We start from the raw sequence: 25,037 nt of genomic DNA, 5'->3' as shown, positions 1-25,037 counted from the left end.
AGACGAATTATTTAACCCCCCACTGGTTGACAGACGTCTAAAAAGACTTTGGCCAGAAGATCTAGCTGCTAGGTAAATTCCAGAGAGTCGTCATGGACTAAACCTGCCACAAGCCAAGAACATACATCATATTTACTTATTACTGTATTGAAGTAGATTGTAAATTAGCAATAAATAAATAAATAAATAAAAATTAGAATCAGAGTCAGAATTAGAATATCTTCTTCTTAATTTATCTAAATTACTCGAACTTTGCATGTTAATTTTTAGAATATCAAATGTAATACGTTATCTAAACTGTACAACTAAAATCCAGTAACAGAATTGTAATCCCAATGGTATTTGCTATATATACTTCATGATTTGGGAATCTCTGCGCGATGTAGGGATTCTCCAAATTATACTTGATGTACTTCCCCGAGCTACATATAAAAATCAGAGTTATGTTAGGCAATTCTACATACAGGTAATTATTATTGTCAGCTTTTATTTTGATTTTAAATCTTATAATAGGCCAATGTATTATGTTCCAATTATCGACATAATTCCCACAGGCATATGTATAAAATTATGTTAAAATTATCAACTAAGTATGTTAAAAAGATAATTATTACCAGAATGCCATAAAAATTATGTTAAAATCTGATAATAATTATGAACTAATTGGCAACTCTGGAAACAAAAACAGAGACCAATGAGAGCCGTCAAATTTCGGACACCAGGGAAACTTGCCTTGCGCGAACTTTCGCGCTAAAGCGAATGATAATACACTGCGATCATAGTATAAAAAACTGCGATTTATATTTAAATAACTAATAGAAACAAAGTAGAGTTAGTGTTAACTGTTTTTAAAATGTATCGAAAAAAGATCCAAGAATATTTAAAAACAAAACAGAATGAACATAATAAATCTGATAACACCACAACAGCAATTAAAACTGCAAAATCACCTGAAGCATCAACTTGTAACAATCGTTATCAAAATGCAGTAGTTGCTTTGAATTGTATAGAAAAGGGATTAGGATATAAATTGGATGAGCCAATAGGTAACCAGAATGTCTGTAAATCTAATAATACTAACCCATTAAATTATTATGGAATTGGAAAATCCAAACATGAAGCTAAAGATAACACACCTCAAACAGCATTGGAATCTATTCAGTGCTCCAAAGATGAAACAATACGTAACCAGAATGTTCATAAATCTGATAATACCTACTTTTTAAAATATAGATATAGATATAGATTTTTAGAATCCAAACATGAAGCTAAAAAGAACACAGCTCAAACAGCATTGGAATCTATTCAGTGTTCCAAAGATGAAACAATAGGTAACCAAAATGTGCATAAATCTCATAATACCGACCCATTAAGTTATTATGGAATTGGAAAATCCAAACATGAAGCTAAAAAGAACACAGCTCAAACAGCATTGTATATACCTAGTTTTTCCCCAAATGCCAGACATCAACATTGGTCTGATACTATTCGAAACCTGGTGACAGCAAAGTTTCAAAATTTAATGTTAAATGATGTGATCCATTCTAAATGTAAAGTTCTTGCAGGTAAGATGTATTCAAATTTTTATTACATCATCAGCACTACTTATAATATATATATATATATATATATATATATATATATATATATATATATATATATATATATATATATTATATATATATGTATTTTATATATATATAAAATATATATATATATATATATATATATATATATATATATATATATATATATATAAAATACATATATATATATATATACATATATACATATATATATATATATATATATATATATATATATATATATATATATATATATATATATATATATATATATATATATATGCAACATTGGCCAATGGTTTTTCCTTTTTTTGGTACTAATATATATATATATATATATATATATATATATATATATATATATATATATATATAGAAATACTGGATATTAGTGACTGTCAATATAAACAAACAAAACAGTTTATTAGGGTTGCAGTCAGAAAATTGGCCGGGATGTTAATTAAACACTCTTATGACTTTTTGTCTAGCTTTCGGAATGGTTTTATTCCTTTTTCAAGACACTGTAATAAGAAAAAAAGTGTAAATATTTATAAAATTACACAAATCTTCAGTTCAACTTACTGGTCATTGAGATTATTTATAAAAGCATAGACACTCAACATTAATAACACACACATAAAATATAAAATAGTGGACAAAATACATTTTAAAATTCTTTAAAATTTAGGTACAAGTTGTTAATAACAAGTTATTTAACATTTGGCATTCCTTTCCTCAGGTAGCTGTAAATTTCTCTGTGATTATTGTTAGTTGTTGCCCTGAAAACCATCAGGGTTTTCTAACTCTAATGCCACAAATTGGTTGCATTGCTCCTGGAGTGATACTTTCAAAAGTTAACATGCTCCTTTTCTAACTTAGCTGCACTGTACTGAAAACGACCTACAGTCAGAAATACATAATACAGTTGCCTTCCATTGATATACTATTTTGTTTTTTATTTTCCTGTTTTGTGAGACATGCCATTACATTACTTTTATTATTCACTTACATCAACCTTTTCTATTTGTTATATATATATATATATATATATATATATATATATATATATATATATATATATATATATATGTTGGAAATATCGGGTATGTAGTCTATATTAAAAAAAAATATCTTTGTTTTTTCTAAAGCTCAATATTTCGCCATTTATTTAATAGCTTCATCGGGAGTAAAGAAATTAAAAGATTATACACATAAATAAAATTGAATATTAAAATAACATTATTGTTGATGAAACTGTACATTTAATAAAATGCATGTTAAAATTTAAAATATCTTTGAGCATGTTCGTTAACAATAAATAAGATGGAACACTTTTTAAGGGTAAGGGTAACTTCTTTAATGGTTCAAGTCTTTCAGGATCAGGTTTTAAGGTCTGATTTTCTATTTGATAACCCAAAAGTTTGATTGAATTTAGTGTATAAGAACTTTTATTTTGATTTATTGTTAGATTGTATTTCTTCGCTACTTCCATAAATTTATTAAGATTTTCATTATGTTGTTGTTGATTTAATCCACAAACCGTAATGTCATCAAGATATGCATATACACCTTTTAAATGTTCGGATTTAATAATACCATCGATAACCCTTTGAAAACAAGCCACTCCGTTGGTTACCCCAAAAAGAATCCGGCAAAATTGGTATAGTTGGCCGTTGGCTTCAAAAGCAGTGTATATTTTCTCTTCATTTTTGATTGGAATTTGATGGTATGCATTTTTAAGATCAATAGTACTGAAGACAGAATATCTTGCTACTTTTCTAACAATATCTTCAACATCTGGGAGATGATAGGCTAAGGATCTAAGTACGTAAATTTATTACTCGTTTGTGAATAATCTACGACCATTCGCTTTTTGTGTGTTTCACTTTTTGTAATAAGTACTTGTGCACGCCAAGGAGAGTTGCTTTCTTCTATGACTCCATTCAATAACAGATACTGTATCTCGTCAGATATGAATTTTCTATCTTCAGTTGAAAATTTTCTTGATTTAGTTGCCCTCGGTTTGCAATCATTTGATAGATTGGAGAATAATTTGGGTGGCTCTATATTTAAGTATGCCAAACTACAAATGTTATCTATACGATCAATAACTAAAGGCATTTTTGAGCCAGCAAAAGTGATTTCTAGAGAAGAATGTTGTTTAAGCAAGTTATGACCTATAACTACATCAGCACATAAATCTTGAATTATTGATAATTTGACATTTTTATAGGAATGTTCGTTTATTTCTAAATTAACAAAGCGGTGTCCTGAGATAGTCGTTCTGAGTGCTGTTGAAGCCATTATTATGCTTGCATGACTTCTAAATGTTTTCACGTTTATGGACAATGCATAATTTATACAGGAGTTGTATAAGCCTCAGAGTGTTTTGAAGCTGACTCCAGAGATTGGGCTTTCACTATGGCATCTTGCAGAGTAATAGTGTTGTTTTCTAGTAAACGTTGTCTTATGCCATTAGAAAGAATGCCATTAATAAAAGAGTCTCTTATATAATCTTCTCTATTTTGGTCTGCAGAAACGGCTAGAAAATTACAGTCTTTGGAAAGCACTTTAAGATGTTGAACGTATTGACCTATATTTTCACCAGTTTGTTGTTTTTTTGTCATTAGGATATGTCTGGCAAAAATTTCATTTTTGGGTTTAACAAAAGCTGCTTCGAGAATACTTTTGGCTTCAGAATACTTTCTACAATCAGAGATGAGTTCATAGATATTGTTGCTCACGTAATTTACCAGTAGTTTGAATTTCTCCTCCTCTGAAACATCAATCACAGAGGAAATAAAGTTTTCAAAGGTAGCTTTCCAATGCATCCATTCTTGAGACGATCTAGGAGAGTTAGGATCTGCATCGAATCTGTCTGGTCGTAGTAGCTTATCCATATTTGATATTTCTTGTATATTAAATTGTAATGAAATGCAAAACCTTTATAAACTAGGTTTTAATATACAAGAAATTAGCATTGTTTTGTTTGAATGAATAACATGACAAATACATTTACATATGACATTAACTAAAACTAAGATGACAAATGACAAACACAGTTCACAGACCACAGGATATATATATATATATATATATATATATATATATATATATATATATATATATATATATATATATATATATATATATATATATATATATATATATATATATATATATATATATATATATATATATATATATATATATATATATATATATATATATATATATATATATATATATATATATATATATATATATATATATATATATATATATATATATATATATATATATATATATATATATATATATATATATATATATATATATATATATATATATATATATATATATATATATATATATATATATATATATATATATATATATATATATATATATATATATATATATATATATATATATATATATATATATATATATATATATATATATATATATATATATATATATATATATATATATATATATATATATATATATATATATATATATATATATATATATATATATATATATATATATATATATATATATATATATATATATATATATATATATATATATATATATATATATATATATATATATATATATATATATATATATATATATATATATATATATATATATATCGTGTCACAGTGTTAAGGCCGTATGACACTATGCATTTTCTTGTATCATTTCTGATATAGAAAGTTATTTATGTTTTCTTGTATCGTTTCTTGCACGTACATCACGTACATTTGTGCTCTGTTTTATCGGAAATTGTATGTGCTTCGGCACATGATTGGTCGAAATTTCGACACATATAAAAATAGAACTGCAGTACCTGAGGACCCCAAGCCAGATGCTACTGATTATTTTTTAAAATACTGTGGTTAAAAAATGAAAGAAATAAAATGTCCCAATATTAAAACTAAATTGGAAACCAGAATTTTTGAACATATTCAACAGGCTGTAATGGAAGACAGAAATAATAAATAATTTGGTTGTAATAATTTATTTGTTTTTTTTTACAAATTATGTGTTTGAATGGCATTCTTTTGAAATTCTACTCCTATTTGGAGATATAAAATAATCTTTAAACTCATCACGAATTTTTAAAGCGGTTATGTATTGTTTTTAGTAATACATCTCCTCCTACTTTCAGTAGTTTCGATGCTATTTGATCTAATCCCTGTGATTTATTGTTTTTCAATTTGGCTACTGCTGTTCTAATCTTGGTTATTGTTTGTGGGCACTTTTCTCTGATGTCTGCTTGGTCTAATTGTATATCAAAGTTCTCCTCCAGCCGCCATTATGACAGAAGTTTTACGTTTTTGCTTTTGCGGCTTTGCTCACAAATTGGCGCATTTCTTGTACAAGAAACTGCAGCGGACACAAATTCTTGTATCGTTTCTGATATAAGAACTTATACGCTTGTATGACACTATCCATTTTTTTTTTGTTATATCAGAAACGATATAAGAAATGATACAAGAAAATGCATAGTGTCATAGGGCCTTTAGTCAACATACTCTTCAGAAACAGCTGGACCGATTTTTATGAAATTTTATTTGTATTCGGTACGTCTGAGAATATTTTTAATCTATTTTTAATATTTTTAAGTGATGACATTTTTTTATTTTAATTTTTTATGATGTGGCATTAAATAATACATATAACTGTTAATTTTCACCCGTCTATCAACAATACCTATTTTTTAATAGCCATATTAGTGTTACAGTGTTAGTTGCCATACTCCTTCGAAACGGCTTGACCGATTTTTATGAAATTTTATGTTTGTCCGATAGGTCTGAGTTTCGGTCGTAATCTATTTTTCATACCCCTAAGTGATAAAGGTGGTCCACTCCAAACATTTTTTTGTTTTTTCGACTTTTTTCGAGTTTTTATTTTTATTTTTTTATGCTGTGGCACTAAAAAATACAAACAACCCTTAATTTTCATCCTTCTATCAACAACCTCTATTTGTTAATAGCTGTATCAGTGTTACAGTGTTAGTTGCCATACTCCTCCGAAACGGCTTGACTGATTTATATGAAATGTGATATGTTTATTCGGTAAATCTGAGAATCAGTCGTAATCTATTTTTCATACCCCTAAGTGATAAAGCTGGTACATCCCCAACATTTTTGTTTTGTTTTGTATATAAAATTTTTTTATTTTGTTTTTCATGATGTGGCAATTAAAAATAGGTACATATTGTAATGTCTTTTATTTATTTATAATTATTTATATTTTGTTCGATTGTATTTATGAATTCTTTACTAATTTATTATATTGTTCTTATTCTAATTTATTAAAAAGCACGATAATTTATATAAATTTATTTAACCACTTAATAATACATAATTTATTTTAGGCGAACGTAACAATTAAAATCGCGAGCGCGTCTTCAAAATTAACTGTTCCTCCATATAAAAATGTTTTATTTATATACTTAAATCGCCGTTATCTCGAAAAGTCGAAAACCTTCTTGACTAGACTGGACGGTGAAAACGGTAAGGGCAAACTGGATTTCCCATCGACTCGCCTCGAACTTTGTTTTTATAACATCGTGTGTCAGGTATTCATGACCTAGGAAATACTCGAATAAATATGGATATTAGTAATAAACATGTTTACAGGTTTTTAATATGACTCATATTTTTACGTAACAATATACTTATTAATTTTCACTCTTTTATCACCAATCTCTATTTTTTAATAGCTATATTAGTGTCACAGAGTTGCCATACTCCTTCCAAACGGATTGATCGATTTCTATGAAATTTTATGTTTATTCGACATGTCTGAGAATCGGTCGTAATCTATTTTTCATACCCCTAAGTGGTACGGGTGGACCACTCCAAAAATTTTTTAAAATTTTTTGGACAAAATTTTTTATTTTTGTTTTTTTTTTTTGATCTGGCATTAAACAATACAAACAACCCTTAATTGCTTATCCTTTTATCACGAACCTCTATTTTTTTATAGCCATATTAGTGTCACAGTGTTAGTTGCCATATGTACTCCTCCCAAACGGATACCCGATTGGTCATACTAGGTCATTTTTCATACGCTTAAGTAGTAAGGGTGGTCCACCCCAAACATTCTTTTTTATTTTTTGGACAATATTTTGGAGAAAAAGCCTTCTCTCATTCCGAGAACTCTACGCAATTTTCAGGCGTTATTATTGTTTATGCATCGAGCAAAGTAGTGACGTTTACAATTATTATTATTTTACCTTCTCAGTTTAATTCTCAAGTAAATTTATTATTTATTTGCTGGGCCAAGCTTATTCAGCGTGTTTTTCCGGACATAGCAAACCAGTTCAAAAACCGTAATTGGACGAACAATATTGGCGGCCAAAAATACAGATGTCGATGATCTGAATGCGACAATTTTGAATTTTCTTCCAAGAAAGTTGATTTTGTTCAAATCGGTTGACACAGTTATAAATCAGGATGACGTAGACAGATAGATTATCCTAGAGCAGCGTTTCCCAAATGGTGGGTCACGACTCGGTACCGGGCCACGAAAGCAAAATGTTGGATCGCCTCGCCTCGCCGTTTCACATCTTGCTTTTTCAGGTCGCGCTCTGCCTGACGCCACTGCTTTTATTTTAACCTCCCACTACCACATCCACAAAATTACACATTTCCGCCCGCTACACCACTGCTTCTTTTATTTCATTCAGTGTCAAGCTTAGTTGTCAGGCCTGAGAACGCATATTTTTCGTGCCTATTGATTACCTTGAATTGATGGATAAATTTGTTATAAAATAAGTACAAGTTCTAAGACAAATAGACCGTCGAGTGATCTGCAGCCAGGTACAAGATATAAAAGCGGCCATAATAATAGACAGTCGAGTAATGTCCATTCAGAGGCAGGTACGATTGGTAATTACAAACGGCCGCTCAATGCGCAGTCTACAACTTTCACAAAAAAGAAGGAGGCCTGGACCCGACAATAGTTTGAAGATTACTTACAGTTCGGTTTTATAAAGGGTACTGATGACTAATTATGTGTTATTTGTTATGATGCACTTTCAAATGAGAAATTTAAAATTGAAGCGGCACTTGGAATTGAAGCATCAGGAATACAGTGGTAAGCCAATAGCTTTTTTTATAAATAAAAAGAGAATTAATAGCTCCCAAAAAGAATATGCCTTTGCATTTTGCTCAGAACGCTCAATCTGAAAACCTTGTACTGGCTTCCCATGAGATATCAAAATTATTTGCTGAAACCGGTATACACAATTGCCGAGCAATGAAAATAGTAGCGTCTCGGATATGTGATAAAAAGCAGGAAAGGCAAGTGAATTCGCTGGCTCCATCAAATAACACAGTAAAGCGTAGTATTGTGGAAATGGCAGATAAGATTAAAGAAAGTATTATGTCACTTAAAGGCGTGTAACTATTTTTCCTTGCAAATTGATGAAAGTACAAACATATCAGATAAAGCTAATCTAATGTGTTTTGTAAGATACGATTTTGAAAATACTATTAATGAAGAATTTCCACTTTGTAAATCTCTGTCAACAAGAACAACGGCTAAAGAAATATTTAATCTGATTAACAGCTACATTAATGACAATGGAATTGAATATAAGTGTGGAAGTAAGTAGCCATGGAGCTCGGTCAATGAAAGGCGCTCGTACTGGAGTTTTTCTGAGGATCAAGGCCCTAGACCAGAATGTGTTTAAGCGCATTGTAGCATCCACAGAGAGGCATTAGATCTCCAAAAATGCCACTGCTTTTAACCGAATCTATTCAAGAGTGTGGAAAATTTATAAACTTCACAAAATCTCTCCCACTGAACTCAAGAGTTTCTTTGCTTTGTGCAAAGAAATGGGAAGTGAATATGAACATATTTTTTATACTCCGAAGTGCGATTACAATTTTTCAGAATGTATATATATATATATATATATATATATATATATATATATATATATATATATATATATATATATATATATATAGATAGATAGATATGGAGCCATTATCAAGAGGGATATGGTTCCGTCCGAGTAGTTCGGGGTCTCAATCTGCCCTCATTCGTGACGTACCAGTATTTTGTTCTGTAGAAATACAAGAACTATGAAACGGCACTGAGGTCTCAATCTGCCTACTCCTTAGTGTCGAGTGACGACCGGTCTTACCCTGTGTAGCTGCTTTTATACTCTCAGTATGCACGAAAACGGTCATAGCGGGTAGGGTTGGGGCGGGGGTCGCCATATTGCCGACAGTCTTTTAGCGTCATCGCGCGTGTTTAAGCTGTTATGCCGTTTTTCAATTTTTCATTTTCGGTTTTAAGGAGCAGATGGGAGCGATGATTTTTGCAGAAAATCGTTGGATGTTAGAAGTGCAGAGAATACAAAGAAATGTTATTACTACAAACTTTGTGTTTTGAAATAACAACTTTTTGTTAAATAAAAAAGTGTATAATCAGTTTACTTCATAATAGTGATATAATTTTATAATAAATATGTTCATATAATGTTAAATAAAACTTTGTGTTATAAAATAAAAACAAATTGTTAAATAAAAGTGTTTATGATCAGTGTATAATCATCAGTTTATTTCATAATGATATAGGTAATTTTATAATCAATATATTTATATAATGATGAATAAAAATAGTCACTACCTAACTATATGGGTATAACGAGGGCAACAGCTTCGAGAATTGAAATTATATCAAACAAGATGAAATGGCCCAAGTTAAAGAAGAATTTTATGCCATTGTATGATTTCTAAGATGCATAGCTACAGTTATATGTACTTTAATACGAATTGATTCTTATGGAGGTGCAAATGCAGAAATATATCTTTCAGAAAAAGAATGTTTGCATTAAATGTCCAAAAAAATCAGAGACTAGTTTAAAAATTAGAAATATTGTTTAAATATGGCTGGGTTCTATACATGATCAAACAACATTTAATAATAGTGGCATACAAAGATTTAAAGCTGGAGACTTTGTTTGGTTTGTACCATTTTTTATAGTTGGTCATTCTGGTTACAGCTTGAAATCATATTTGATGACACGGCTAGACAATATGCTAGAACAAAAGCAAATAATCTTTATAATGAATCTCCCATACGAACTAGGAATGTTGTGGAAATCAAGGATATGGAAACGATGATACCCAATTTTTAAAAATCGAATGAGATTAAATTTGAAAGTGACTATGAGTGTAATAGTAGCAACAGCATTATTTCATAACATCTGGAGCAACCAAAATGGAGTCTTGTTTTCTGTGTATCATAATCTAGGTCAACAAGAAAACTATTTAACTAAAGCCATAAAAAAGAAGACAAAACAAGACAATTTCCCTCAATTTAAAGGAAGTTTAGATAATGCAAGACACTATTGTGAATTATGTATTTGGCAACATTTTGCAGAATTAGATTTACAATTTCTAAAAAAATATCTCCTATTAAACCAATTGTTTTGTTTCTGAGGTCATTTACAATGTATAAGTTTTACATTTACTTTCACCTTTGTCAATATAAATTTTATAGGATATTATGATGCTTATATTTCAGTAATTTGCATTTTTATAATTGTATATATATATATATATATATATATATATATATATATATATATATATATATATATATTAATCATAAATATATTAATTCAACAATTTCTGTACTGTGTGTGGTGACACGTGATCGGGCTTATAGGATAGGTTAACTCTAGAGAGTGGAGGTTAGGTTATAATGAAACAACTTGTATCTGTCCTGTCTAGATTCAGAATGGTTTTATTTCCTCTTCCTTGCGCCCGTCCGTCACGTCACTCTTACAATGTTACCAACCTGTGCGTTCCGAATATTTACTTATTTACATACATCACATCCACCTCTTTTTAAAATGAAAAATAAAAATAAATTTCTTTAACAAATCTTTAAGTAAACATTTATGAATTTCCTCAATTGTTTCATACATCCTTTATCCCCTTTATTTTATAATAAAATTACTTATAAATCTAATCTATCAGGTTTTTTAACAATTCGACCTGAAGAGATTTGTGGAGGTAAGTTTATTGGAGAGTGATGATCAGAATAATTATCAGAGACACTTTCAAGATTTTGTGACTCACTAATTTCAGATTCGTTATCTGTATGTTCATCATCAGCAGTTGCAGGAATGCGAACCAAAAATTGTCTATTTCTTGCAATTTCTGACCCAGAATCTCTTAATTTAATCGAGTAGGTTTTATCTCATAGTTTATGTGTGATAAGACCTTCTCTCAATTCGCTTTTATCTTTAACATAAACTTTTTCATTATTTTTAAGCCGTTTTAAATTTATTGTATCTCTATTGTAATATTTTTATTAATCTAATTTATTGTTTTTATTTATTATTAAAGGTTCTACACTTATAACATTGCCCCCCTCTTAAAAGATGGTTCCTCCTGGAACCTTGTCGGGACTGGAACTGGGACGGCATGCTGGTATCGGCAACTGGACCCTCTTTTACAACTTCCAGTTGTATAAAAATGACAAGGGGCGGTTTTTTCTCCGCACTAGTAACTATGCGGATTGCAACAGGCTAACACCTGGACTTCGGTGTCTTTAAAGATCTTCTCTACCATACTTCGGATAACCCTCCAATCTAATTGACGGCATTCTAGTACGTGCTCTCTCGATTGAAGTAAGGCTTCCCATACATCTCGGTAGGTTGGTTGGTCACGGGCAGTGTCTTTTGTTACCAGGTAGAAAAGGTAACGTGATGCATCTTGGAGTTTCAAGGCTTTCCCGGGAGCTGGCACTTTCCCCTTGGAATCTTGCTTATTCGGTAGATGACATCGTTGATCTCCATAATGAGGTATGGACCTTCCCAAAACTGTTGCAATTTGGGAGAACAACCTTTTCGCTTCTTGGGATTATAGAGCCAGACTTTGTCGTTCTTCTTAAAGCAACCCTTTTCGGCTTGTGTATCGTATCGTTTCTTCATTCGGCCACTAGCGATCTGAAGATGGGAACTGGCTGGTGTCTGGCCTGTTGATTCATTAACAGCAGATCTGTAGGCCATTGTGAAGAACGGAAGATATTGGTCCCAGTCTCGCTGATGATCGGACACCATCTTTGTCAAATACTTGCCAACTGTCCTATTCATTCGTTCTACCATACCATCCGATTGCGGACGATACGCTGAAGGGTCTTCTTTACACCAAAATGCCCTCCTGATGGACTGTCGTGTAACTGACGAAGTACTTCGGCTATTCTGCTCTTTGGGATCACCAACTGTCTTCTCTTCTCTAAACCGTCATCATTTTCCAGGACTCGTTTGAGCAAGCCATCTTCCATGATAAAAGAGTCCCACTGGGCCCAATACGTCTTAACTACTGAGCATAGGTTTGATATTTCTTGCCAAGGTGGTCGACGGTTTTCCTCTTTCCATTTTCGAATTTTCTGTACAACTGGATCTCTTTCTTGTTCTTCCTTTATCTTGGTAAGCGTCCAGTCGTCGTTGACCATCGTTGTTCTTAGCACTGCTGCTTCCTTGGATTCCGTTTTGTTGCAGTGTGAACACTTTGCTGGACATGGCCTTCTGGAAAGAGAATCAGCGTTTCTGTGGTAAACTCCGTCCTGGTGCTCAATCTTGAAATCGTATTCTTGGAGTCGTTCGATCCATCTGGCTATCTGACCTTCTGGATAAACTGCATGCCACTTAAGGGCGGCATGGTCGGTTCGGATTAAAAACTTCCTTCCATAGAGGTATTGATAGAAGTGCTCTACTGATTTCACTACTGCTAGAAGTTCTCTTCTCGTGACGCAATAATTCCGCTCAGGTTTTGAAAGAACTTTACTAAAATATCCAAGGACTCGTTCCTATCCTCCTTGAATCTGAGATAGCACTCCTCCAATTTCCACATTACTTGCATCTGTATCTAAGACGAACGGATATCCTAAAATTGGTGCTGTGATTAAATGCTTTTTTAAGGTCTCAATGGCATTTTGGCAGTCTGTATCCCAGCGGTAATCTCTTGCTTCCTCTGTAAGTCGCGTTAATGGCTTAGCGATATCTGCAAACTTATTAATAAACCTTCGGTAGTAAGTACATAGTCCAAGAAAACTTCTCACTTGATGTTTGTCAGTTGGTACTGGCCATTCCTTAATGGAATCGATTTTTCCCTTATCCGCGGCCACTCCTTCTTTACTGACTATATGACCCAGATAATTGACTTTACCTTGAAATAGCTGGCACTTCTTGGGGTTTAACATCAATTGGGCAGCTTTAAGTCGATTAAAAACGTTTTCTAAATTCTTCAGATGATCTTCAAATATCTCCCCCAAGACGATTATGTCATCTAGGTAAACCAGGCATGTTTTCCAAGATAACTCTCTCTAAACATTTTCCATAAGCCTCTCAAATGTCGCAGGAGCATTACAGAGTCCAAATGGCATAACGTTGAATTGCCACAATCCAGATCCTGTGGTGAAGGCTGTCTTCTCTTTATCTCATTTCTACCTGCCAGTATCCAGACTTCAAATCCAAAGTAGAAAACAATTTACTTCCAGCCAATGTGTCCAATGTATCGTTGATCCGAGGCAGAGGATAACTATCTTTCTTGGTAACGTTGTTCAGCAAACGGTAATCCACACAGAACCTCGTCGTTCCGTCTTTCTTCTTAACCAGGACCACCGGAGAGACCCATGGGCTCGTAGAAGGTCCGTCTGTCTTCATTTCCTGAACAATTGTTTCAGCTTCCTCTCTTTTCGTCTGTGGTAATCGTCGAGCTGTTTGACGAATTGGCTTAGCATTACCAGTATCCATTTTATGCTTAACAATGGTTGTTCTTCCCGCCATCAGATGTTGTCGCCTGGCGGATTATGGATGTCACAGGTACACAAGTTCCTACTTTTGTCTCTTTCTTGATGGTCACTGGGTAGTCATTGACATTGATAAGTCTCACAAGAATTTCTTTAGCCGAAGTTACCAATTCCTTTCCAATTATGATTCCACGGCCAACCTCGTCGTCATGGTTCCAAGTCTCCATCATAACAGGTGTCCCTTCGTAGCCGAAGCCTTCATAACAATTCCCTGTAGCCGCGCTACTATCATCGGTTCACTTCTCGCAGGCACGACTGTATCTTCTTTAATGGCTGCTTGCATAGTGTTGTCATCATGTGGATGAAGAATTACCTCCTCGTTGCCAACTTTGATTACCTTATTCTTAAAATCCAATTGGAATCCATGCATATTCATTACGTCCATTCCTAGTATAACATCCTCTTCGATGTCAGCAACAATAACAGTATGGACGAACTTTTCTACTCCAATTCCTAATTGTACCTGGATTTCTCCATGAATGTTGGCATTTTCACCTGTAGCGGTCCGAAGTCGCAACCTCGTTGGTGACAGTTTCTTATGGCGTTTTATAACTGTCTTACGGCTGTCTTGCGTATAATGGTTCTGGTCGTACTATCATCGGTTCACTTCTCGCAGGCACGACTGTATCTTCTTTAATGGCAGCTTGCATAGTGTTGTCATCATGTGGATGAAGAATTACCTCCTCGTTGCCAACTTTGATTACCTTATTCTTAAAATCCAATTTGAATCCATGCATATTCATTACGTCCATTCCTAGTATAACATCCTCTTCGATGTCAGCAACAATAACAGTATGGACGAACTTTTCTGCTCCAATTCCTAATTGTACCTGGATTTCTCCATGAATGTTGGCATTTTCACCTGTAGCTGTCCGAAGTCGTAACCTCGTTGGTGACAGTTTCTTATGGCTTTTTATAACTGTCTTACGGATGTCTTGCGTATAATGGTTCTGGTCGCTCTGGTATCCACCAACAATGTATGCCTTCTACCATTTATTTCTCCATCCACATATACACTATCTTCACGACATTTCAAAGAAGTTATTAGTATGAGAGGATCTTTGGAAAAGTTCCGGGTCGAAGCTGCCCCCCAAGGCCGACTCGTTCTAGTTTTCCTGATGGTGAGTTTCTTGATTTTATGGTCTTCGTTTTCCTGCATGTAATACTCTTAATCATATTAACGATCTGGTCAAGTTTATCTTCATCTCCTTCCTCTTTTACAGTCCTAACTTTACTGTACCCGCCAGAGGCCTGACTCGTATTCGAGGGCGGCGGATAAGACATCAACCAGCGTTTTGTGATGAGCTAATCGCAGTATTCTCTGCATTTCATGATCACGAAAACCATCAATAAACGTTTGAACGGCCAGCTTTTCCATCATGTCTTCGAGAGCTGTTGGATAAGCATATCATACTAATCTGGCAATATCTACCTCATATTCTTGAAGAGCCTCATCTTTCTTTTGTCTTCAATTTTTAAGCTGCGACTGATATACATGCTCCAAATGTTCGTGGCCATATCGCATATTTAATCTCTTCTTCAGTTGTTCGAAATCATCCGTCTCTCTACGGCTATGGTCTGAAGCACATCTAAGGCATCTCCTCGAAGAGCGATAGTCAGGTTTACAGTCTTTTCTTTTTAGACCATCCATTCGCTCTTGCAGTTGATTCGAACTGTTTCATGTAGTTGTTCCATGACGATTTTCCGTCGAAAGTTGGGACTTTAACATGAACAGAACCTCCACTTCCCTCAAATTTCGGCCGTATTTCCAACGTACATTTCGTTTCGTCTTCTTTTGTCTCTACTGTAATTGAATTGTTTCCTCTCTCTGCTGTTCCTGTTTCCTCCATCTTCCTTTCCATCTCTTTTCATATATTTTCTTCGAAGACCAACATATCGGCAGCAACTTGGTCTTTTAACGACGATATTCTATCGTCGAGGGCAGACATCTCAGAAGTGGCTTTAGAGATTTCCAAAGAGATGTTAGCAGAAACTTTGCTTTCCAGAGAAGAAATCTCGTTAGAAACTTTGTGTTCTAATGATGCGATGTCACCAGAAACTTTGGCTACATCAGAAGAAACTTTCGAAATACCGTCAGAAACTTTGTTCTCTAATGATGCGATGTCGCCGGAAAGTTTTGAAATTGACGAGATAACAGTAGCATGTTTGTCTTCAAATGTATAAGTTTCTGGATCTAAACCATCTTTCTCCAAAGCGTTCTTTAGTCGTTGGACTAACTCAGACTTTTTTCCGGTAGAAGCTAATTCTCTATCCTCGAGATGTCTTCTTAAATTATTTACTATTCCACTTTTCTGACACCACTTGTAATATTTTTGTTAATCTAATTTATTGTTTTTATTTACTATTATAGGTTCTACACTTATAACACTTATAAGTTTATTTAAAGTCTTTATTTGTACAATATAACTAATTTATTTTACACTAAGAATTATATAATTTATCTAAGTGCGTTACATTTTAAAAACTCGACGCGATGTTCAAAAACCAACTAACTGTTTTCAGCAGAGTTCCTTCTTTAAATATAAAATGCCGTTAGTTCCGGAATTCCGGCGATTCCGCATCGAAGAGCCGAGAAGGTCGCTCATACTGGTTTTATTCGGTCTGCTTCTGGAAATCGTGGGTAACTCATCAGAATTCAGGTAAACGGGTCTTTTTATATCGGAGGGGTACCCCTAGAAATTTCTGACGGCAGGTATATTTATGATCTAGAAAAGACGAATGGGTTAATATGTTTACAGTATTATGCGTCTTAATATTTATCATAACACTATCATAATAAGCTTTTTGAATGTTCTGTCTTTTCTGAAAATTACTGATCACTATTTTAGCATTACATAATTTTGGTTTTAGAATTTTGTCAGTAGTGGAAATCTGAGTTTTAAGTACTCGTGACATTAAAAGTTGAGATGATGATGGTAAATTTGAATCAATTGGTGTATTTCTAAGTTGTAGCAATGTTAAATATTGCTACAAAGATTTTTCTATTGTATTGACCCTTTTTAATATAATCAAAGCTTTACATGTAGGAAGACCTAATGCCGTTGGTGAATTAATCTCTACCACATAAAACATTATGTTGTACATATTGTTACGAACACGCTTTCGGCATGACCCAAGTAACGGTTGCATTGCATCTCTAATACTCTTCGAGAAGTTTCGCGATGTATCGAGTGCGACAGAGAATAACCGGTCACGTAGGCGAATTAGAGGTGGGACTACGCCAGAATATTCTCGAACATAATACTTTTGGTATATATAGGTAACAATGTTAGAAGTAGGGTTAGTTGATAAGAGATTACCGAACTGTAAACTTATAAATAAATATATTTATACAAATTCGAACCAATCGTTTTATTTAATCTCGCTACAATATTATCTTTATATTTGCATTCTAAATGCACTTAATTTTCGAGCTTTCTATACTTTTACACAGATTGATTGCTTTTTCCAAGCTCATCACATCTTCTAACAGTCTCTGTCTCATAGTTTCATCTGCTACCCCACATGTTATGCAAGTCTTAATCAGACTGTCCTTCAGATGCTCTAGCTCACAATTTTTTTGCCTTGTTTATAATATCTGTTATAAATTTGTCTACTGACTCACCTTTATCTTGTTTTCTGGTAAACAGGCAATACTTTGCGTTTGATACATTGCTTTTGGGTTTGAAATGTGTTTCAACTTTTGTGATTACCGCTTCTAACTTATCTTTTTCTTCTATTGAGAACTTGAACGTATTATGGATTTTGAACCCTTTGTCACCTATTATTTGTAACAGTTGTGCGCATTGGATTATTTCAGGTTTTTTTTTTGTTAATTCTGTTGCTTGAAGGTAATTTTTAAATCTTTGTATGAAGAATTTCCAGTTTTCGTATAGATTATCTGACATTTGTATTGAGTTTATTGCTGCCTTGAATTCCATTTCATTTTTATACTCTACTCTTAAGTCTTAAAGTATTCGGTTTGGTTTCAGATTTGGATTTCGGTACCATGTGATGACACGTGGTCGGGCTTATAGGATAGGTTAACTCTGGAGAGTTGAGGTTAGGTTATAATGAAACAACTTGTAGGTATCTATCGTGTCTAGATTCAGAATCTTAAAATTTGTGTATAGTTTAAATTTAATTATTTAATAGATTTTACATTAAAAGACAACACTTTTTGTACAGTATATTTATTATAAATTTTCTTGAAAATATTTTTGTTTTAATTATAATTCCATTTTTAATATTTTGATTTTTAATTCTTGTTCCTTACTTAATATCTTTCATGGTTGGCCTTTCTTTCTCTTCTTTGTCCTCTTATCGATTATTCTCTTTATTTAAAACTTCCAGTTTTCGTTAATATTTTTCTTGGTTTCTATACTTTTGGATAATTCCTCAATATGTAAATGTTCCCTTTTTGTGAAAATTAAAGAACTACTTCTTTCTGATACAGTCATAATTAATAATAATTAACAATTTTATTCGCAAATTAACAAACAGTGAGAAAAATAAGGTTATTTCGACAAAAATAAAGCAAAATTGATAGAAACACAATTACCAACCTACTAATTTAAACACATGTTTACTTTTAATAATGAAAAGAGCTGTAGGTATTATGAAACTCAGTGTGACACTTAAGTGTATTTTAGTCTAAAGCGAACATTAGTTTAGGTTGTCATTATGAAACTGGGCTTTAAGTTTTGTTCTATACACTTCTAATTGTAAAATAATTTAATATAAATATAATGTCGGAATTTTACAACTATCAGTTCAAAAATTGTAATAAAGTTTGACAAAAACAGTTATTAGTAAAACTTTTAAGTTGAACTTTCACTTTGAACTTTACTTTGTAAGAAATTTTTAAATTAGCACATATTAAATATGAAAAAAATCTATAAAAATAATAAATAAATGATAAAATGGCGTTTTTAAATTTTACACATATTATTTAAATTTTAAAAATACAAATACAGTACGACCTAGTGTACAATTTTTTTAATGTGATGATATAAGGTTGCCTGAGAAAAAATGGTTGCAAATGTCAGCTGTTAAAAACGCGAGGTACCAAAGATAAAAAAAAGGAGCTGACCCACAACGCCACCGGTTTGACATGCGACATGAGGTTTGAATTGACACGAAGTCAGTTGTGTGAGTTTTTAAAGCATACGTCGATAGGTAGTGTTAATAATATACATATTATCACTTGTTATTTACAAATTTGTCACCGAGTGTTAGGGTGCGTTCATAAAGGAGACCATCGCACCGTCTCCTCGCCTAGAGCGTAGCACTGACGGCGAACGCTCGCATTTAAAGTAATGCATTTCTTTTACCGAAAATCGATTAAATGATACCATCCCATGGCCCGAGCGAGGGATGGGTTATGATCGTTATGAACGCACGCTTAGATTAGTAGATATCTAATTTCTTCTAAAACCGTACATTTTTAGAAAAATCGAAATAAATCGGAACATTCTGTCTTTAGGTATAGGAAACCCTTATAAAAGTATAGTTTATTTTTTAAATAAAATTAAAAAATGTTTCAAATTGTTAAAACTTTCGAGCAACCCCGTATAATATACTTTCAGTCAAATTTAACCCGATCTTTATCTTACACCCCTCGAGAGAGAAGGGGATCGACCCTGACAGTCTCATCACAACATCGTTACAATAAGGACGCTAGTTTAGTTTAAGTGATTTGTTTTTGTATTACTCTACGTAAAATTCTAATAAGACTTACATCCCCTACAAATATATAGTGTCAAAATGCCACAAGAAAATAGCTTTAGAACGAGATTAACTGGCTTTCTTGAATTTTGAGATTGTTCTCAATAATTATTTTTAAAAATTCATTGGCTATTTGATCTCATTCTGTTGCTGTCCCATCTTTAGTTTGTTCTAGGGCCTTTGTTACCCCAGTTTCAAATATCTTTGGTCCATTCAATTCAAGAGTGTACGTTGCATGACCATAATCCGTAAATAAATTTTTGATGTAAATTTCCTAGTCTGTAACTGCTCTTTCTTGTCTGCAATAAATTTGTTGTTTTTGTCTACTAGCCTTTTAAGCTGTCTTACCTATTAATATTTCGTCTGCGATTCACTCGCTCTTCTTCCACCGTTCGGAGTAACCAATTACTTTTTTCAGTATTTTATATATCGCCCCTTAATGTTCACACAGGGGGTATTATTATAGGGGGTTGAAAATTGGGGACAGAAATTATTGGGTGCAGATAGGACAAGCAAAATAAACGAATCTGTTGCGAACGTCTCTTAGGGTTTATTTGGAGAACTGGATAAGTTAATGAAACTATGGGATTGGATTGGGATTGAGATTACATGAATCTCCTGGAACAAACAAAACACAAGAAGTTCCTCTAGCTATTTAAAATAAGGCCGCTTTGAGGAAACTTCCTGCTGGATGAAAGAAAAGGCTCTTCCTTCCTAAAAAACACAAAAGGGGTTATAAACTTTTTTAATAAAAGAAATAAACAAAATGTTTTATAGAAAATTACACATTTATTACTGTCCCACCACACAGTTACAAATAGAGATAATAACAATAAAATACAAAATATCAAAAACAGACTTACTATGTCCTATCCGTTTACAAACTCTAGAAGTTGGAGATACTATAAAACTTACAATTTTTAATGGGCGACAATTTGTAGCAGAAATAAATTATTACAAATAAAGAAATATCTTTTTAAGTGAAACCATGCATAGGGGTTAACCTTTTTTTTTAAACTAAACAAAAACAAAATCTCAAATATGATTAGATGTTTACCAAATGTCAAAAATAGTGCTAACTGTCATATGTCACTATTAAATCTTAAAACTGAGAACAAATAAAATGACAGCTAAGCCACACCCTAAGATTTACAATTTTAATTATTACAATTTATAAATTGTTATGAAAGCAATTGTCATTAGAAAAAAATTTCTGTTTTACTTTAAAAGTTCGAACAAAAAAAGTTACCTGGGTTTCACTAACTGTTACTTTTACTTTAAATTTCTGAGATTGGGAACTGGAATTATACTCTGCCACACGAACAAAAAACTGCATCTCACACTGCGAATTATATTCTGAAACGGCTTCTTAGGACACACAAATTTGAGGCTGAAGTTGGCACTGGACACAAACTTTAGACTCTTCTAGGCTTCTTAAAAAACTGAAACCATGTGGGTATTTTTTAAATTGTTAAACGCCGTTTTTTAAATATCTCAAATGAGAGACGGCTTACAAATAAAAAACAATTATTACTCGTCCAAAATTGACACATTACATTGAGTAAAAATCAATTTTTTTAACAAATTTGCCAGTTTTTTGCGACTAAACTAAACATGTCTGCTTTCAATGGCCCATCTTCCAAATCTCACTTTTAACTGTAACTATACATTGAACTTAACACTGCTACACACTTTCCATGAAAAGGGACAAAAAAATACAAAACATTTCAAATTTGACGCAAAATTTGGACCAACACTGAAGCCACTGCCTCTTCGACCCAGCGACATCAGCGAGAGTGATGTAATTATTTTTGACATTCATTCGACCAACTTGGTATAAACAAAACATATCAACGGGAATATTTATTTGAAACGCAGAATGTTAAGTGGCTTAGATCTAAAGAAAATACCAAAGAAATAAGCGTTCGTGATATATTAACAAACTGTAAAATGTGTTTATATCAACTCGGCGACGCAAAAAGAATTGAAATAATTCTTCGGAGTTTTAACATATACGAGGGGATTTCAATATATACCAAAGAATTTAAAAATGCTACACCATATGTAATCTTTTAATATTTTATTATTATGTCTGAATTAATTTCACTGTTGCTTTAATACTTTCTACAATGACATTTTCTTAAACATTGCTGTTTTTCTAAGCCCTGATTTCAAACCATTGAAAAATGTAATAACACTAATAATGTGATTTTCTTTCTTTCTAGGTATTGTGATGACGAAAGATTCAGATATTTCAACTGCTGAAGTAATATGTGTGACAACTGGCACAAAGTGTATCTCTGGAAAGAATATATGTTTAAGCGGAACCGCAGTCAATGATATGCATGCAGAAATTTTATCCCGAAGGTGTTTGCTTTCCTACTTTTATGACCAGCTTGAACTGCTACTCTCTGATAGTACTAGTAACAGCTCGATATTTGAACCAAAGATTTGCGGGAATGGTTATCGCTTAAAAGAGGGAATTGAGTTTCATTTATATACAAGTAAATCTCCTTGTGGTGATGCCTCTATTTATAATAGCGGAATATCGAATCTGACAAATTTTGGTCTATTAAGAAGTAAGTTAGAATCTGGCGAAGGTGCAAGACCTGTTAAAGATCCAGTCACTCAAACTTGGGATGGAATTAAACAGGAAGAACGCCTGAAGACTATGTCCTGTTCTGATAAAATTTGCAAATGGAACGTCTTGGGACTACAAGGATCTCTATTACTTCATTTTATTGATCCCGTGTACTTAAGGTCAGTAGTAGTTGGCAGCCAAATTAATAAAAGGCATTTAAGAGAAGCATTTTACGGAAGGGCTGAAGATATATTAGATGACTTACCATCACCATTTCGAATAAACAAACCAGATATGTTAATGGTAACATCTATTGAGGAACGCATACCAAAAAGTGATAAAGATTTTTCTGTGATTTGGTTTTTGGGCATGAAAGAACCTGAAATATTGATATGTGATATGGGTAAACCAAAGCAAGGTATTTCCACGATTTGTAAACATATTTTGGCTTGCAGATATGCCTTATTATATGGACGATTATCCAACATTTCAAAGGACCAACTTTTACCACTAACTGTAGCACACGCTAAAGAATGTGTGCTTAATTATTCGGTTGTGAAAAATATATTTTATAAAGCTTTTCAGAAAGCTGGTTTAGGATATTGGATATCTAAACCTGTGGAACAGAACATGTTTAATATTTGTCCTAATTAAAAAAATATATCTATTTTTCACATTCACATATGTATCTACAACTTTTTTCCATTAAATTTATGAATGCCATTTGTTTTTTATTTCTAGTAATTTCCCACTGAATTAATAAATTCTGTTTTCATTTTTTTATTGATTTTACAGCTAAGAATTACTTATATTTTTTGTATTTTAAATTTAAAAGCATATCCGTGCAATTATATTTAACAGAAAAGCATCGTCCTATGTCGTGTAACCTCAAGTTTGCATCTTAGGTGAAGTTCACTTCACACTATCAAAAATATTTGAACTATGTTTACTATGGAAGTAATCCTAATCTATCATGTGTATGTATCTATTTTTAATCCAATATTTTACTACAGTACATTCCAAGTATAATATGTTAATTCAGGAACAGGAAAATTGACCCGGTTAAATTTATTTATGGCAACCATAGACATAATATATTATGCAATATTTTATGTCGTACTTTTAGTTAAAAAATAGATTTTTTTTTCTTTACGAAATAGTTCTTTAGTAGATTGTCACAAATTTCTCAATCCGAGCCTGTGTTTTCCGTTTTAAATATGGCGATCTGCTGACACACTACAATTTTGTATATTTACCTCTTCTTACCTTCTCTGTACTCTTCTTAATAGTTCTATATGATAACCGGTTTTCTACTTCTATTGTATTCCCATTACACTTTCCTGTGTATAATATCCCTTATTTAATAAACGTTTACTTTTTTAAAAGGAGTTCAAATGATTTGTATGGGATCTTGGAGGTACCAATGAATATTATCGGAAAGTATTCATAATGTTACAGCAAAGCTCTCAAGAAATACTCAGTTTTCATAAGCGAACAAATCCTACTTTCACGTCTATTCTGAGACTTTTAGGGAATTCATGGAGATCAAGGGGTACGTTTCATGTAGCTAACGAGTGCGTCTGGGACGCCTTAAACCTAGAGCAAACCAGCTAAGGAAATAAATTAATCCCTACAGAAAATTCTTGTCCTCCAGGTTGGGGCTGGGCTAACAAACCGATCCTATAAAAATCAGCTGTAGACTTCAAAGAGAAACCGTACTGATCAAACGACGATGACTACACGAGAAAAAGGAACATCATTTAGGTAAAGCGGCATGGAACATGCAATCTCTACACAGATCAGAAGTATAAAGATTGGACATTTTTTGACACAGGGAATGATATACTAAAGAAAATAATAAGGCAGCCGCCACTAAGCAGGTCAAAAGGAAGACCAAAATTTAGATAAGGAGGTACATAAATAAATATATGTAAACTATTCAAATTCAGGCTTTCAAAATATATTCAACCTTCATATTTTCAACCTTGCTTTTTAATCCAGATTTATAAAAATTTGATTTTTCTATTCTGTCCAACGAGTAACTTTTTTATCCAGTTAATTTTTCATAGGAAGTCTGATTTCCATATATAGGAAGCCATAATAATTTTTGTTTTTCTTTTCGCAATAGTCGAGCCCTATCTGTTAAAAGTTGTTTTTTTAAATTCTTTGGTGTTTCTAATAATAAAGTTAACTTTCCATGCCTCTTTTTATAATTTTTTTTAAATTGTGTACTTAAGTTCTAATTAAAACAAGTTACTTTTTCTCCTGGCTTCACGTTT

General features: G+C 32.5%; 1 protein-coding gene across 1 annotated transcript; it reads left to right on the top strand.

The window, feature by feature from the left end:
• The first annotated feature begins 743 nt into the window (after positions 1-743).
• LOC140452133 (double-stranded RNA-specific editase B2-like) lies at positions 744-23,474 on the top strand. Its single transcript, XM_072546216.1, has 2 exons — positions 744-1,565; positions 22,403-23,474. Exons 1-2 carry the CDS (start codon positions 854-856, stop codon positions 23,410-23,412), a joined length of 1,722 nt encoding a protein of 573 aa, XP_072402317.1. The 5' UTR covers positions 744-853; the 3' UTR covers positions 23,413-23,474.
• Positions 23,475-25,037: the final 1,563 nt, after the last annotated feature.

Source organism: Diabrotica undecimpunctata, chromosome 10 (assembly GCF_040954645.1).
Source record: "Diabrotica undecimpunctata isolate CICGRU chromosome 10, icDiaUnde3, whole genome shotgun sequence".
Classification (NCBI taxonomy): Eukaryota; Metazoa; Arthropoda; class Insecta; order Coleoptera; family Chrysomelidae; genus Diabrotica; species Diabrotica undecimpunctata.
The sequence above is the reverse complement of the archived record's forward strand: the minus strand, read 5'-3'. Positions and strand labels throughout refer to the sequence as shown.

Excerpts from the sequence above, each read along its gene's own strand:
- LOC140452133 (XM_072546216.1), top strand. The coding sequence starts at position 854 with ATGTATCGAAAAAAGATCCAAGAATATTTAAAAACAAAACAGAATGAA. Across the intron at positions 1,566-22,402 it reads TAAATGTAAAGTTCTTGCAG|GTATTGTGATGACGAAAGAT; the intron begins GTAAGATGTATT and ends CTTTCTTTCTAG.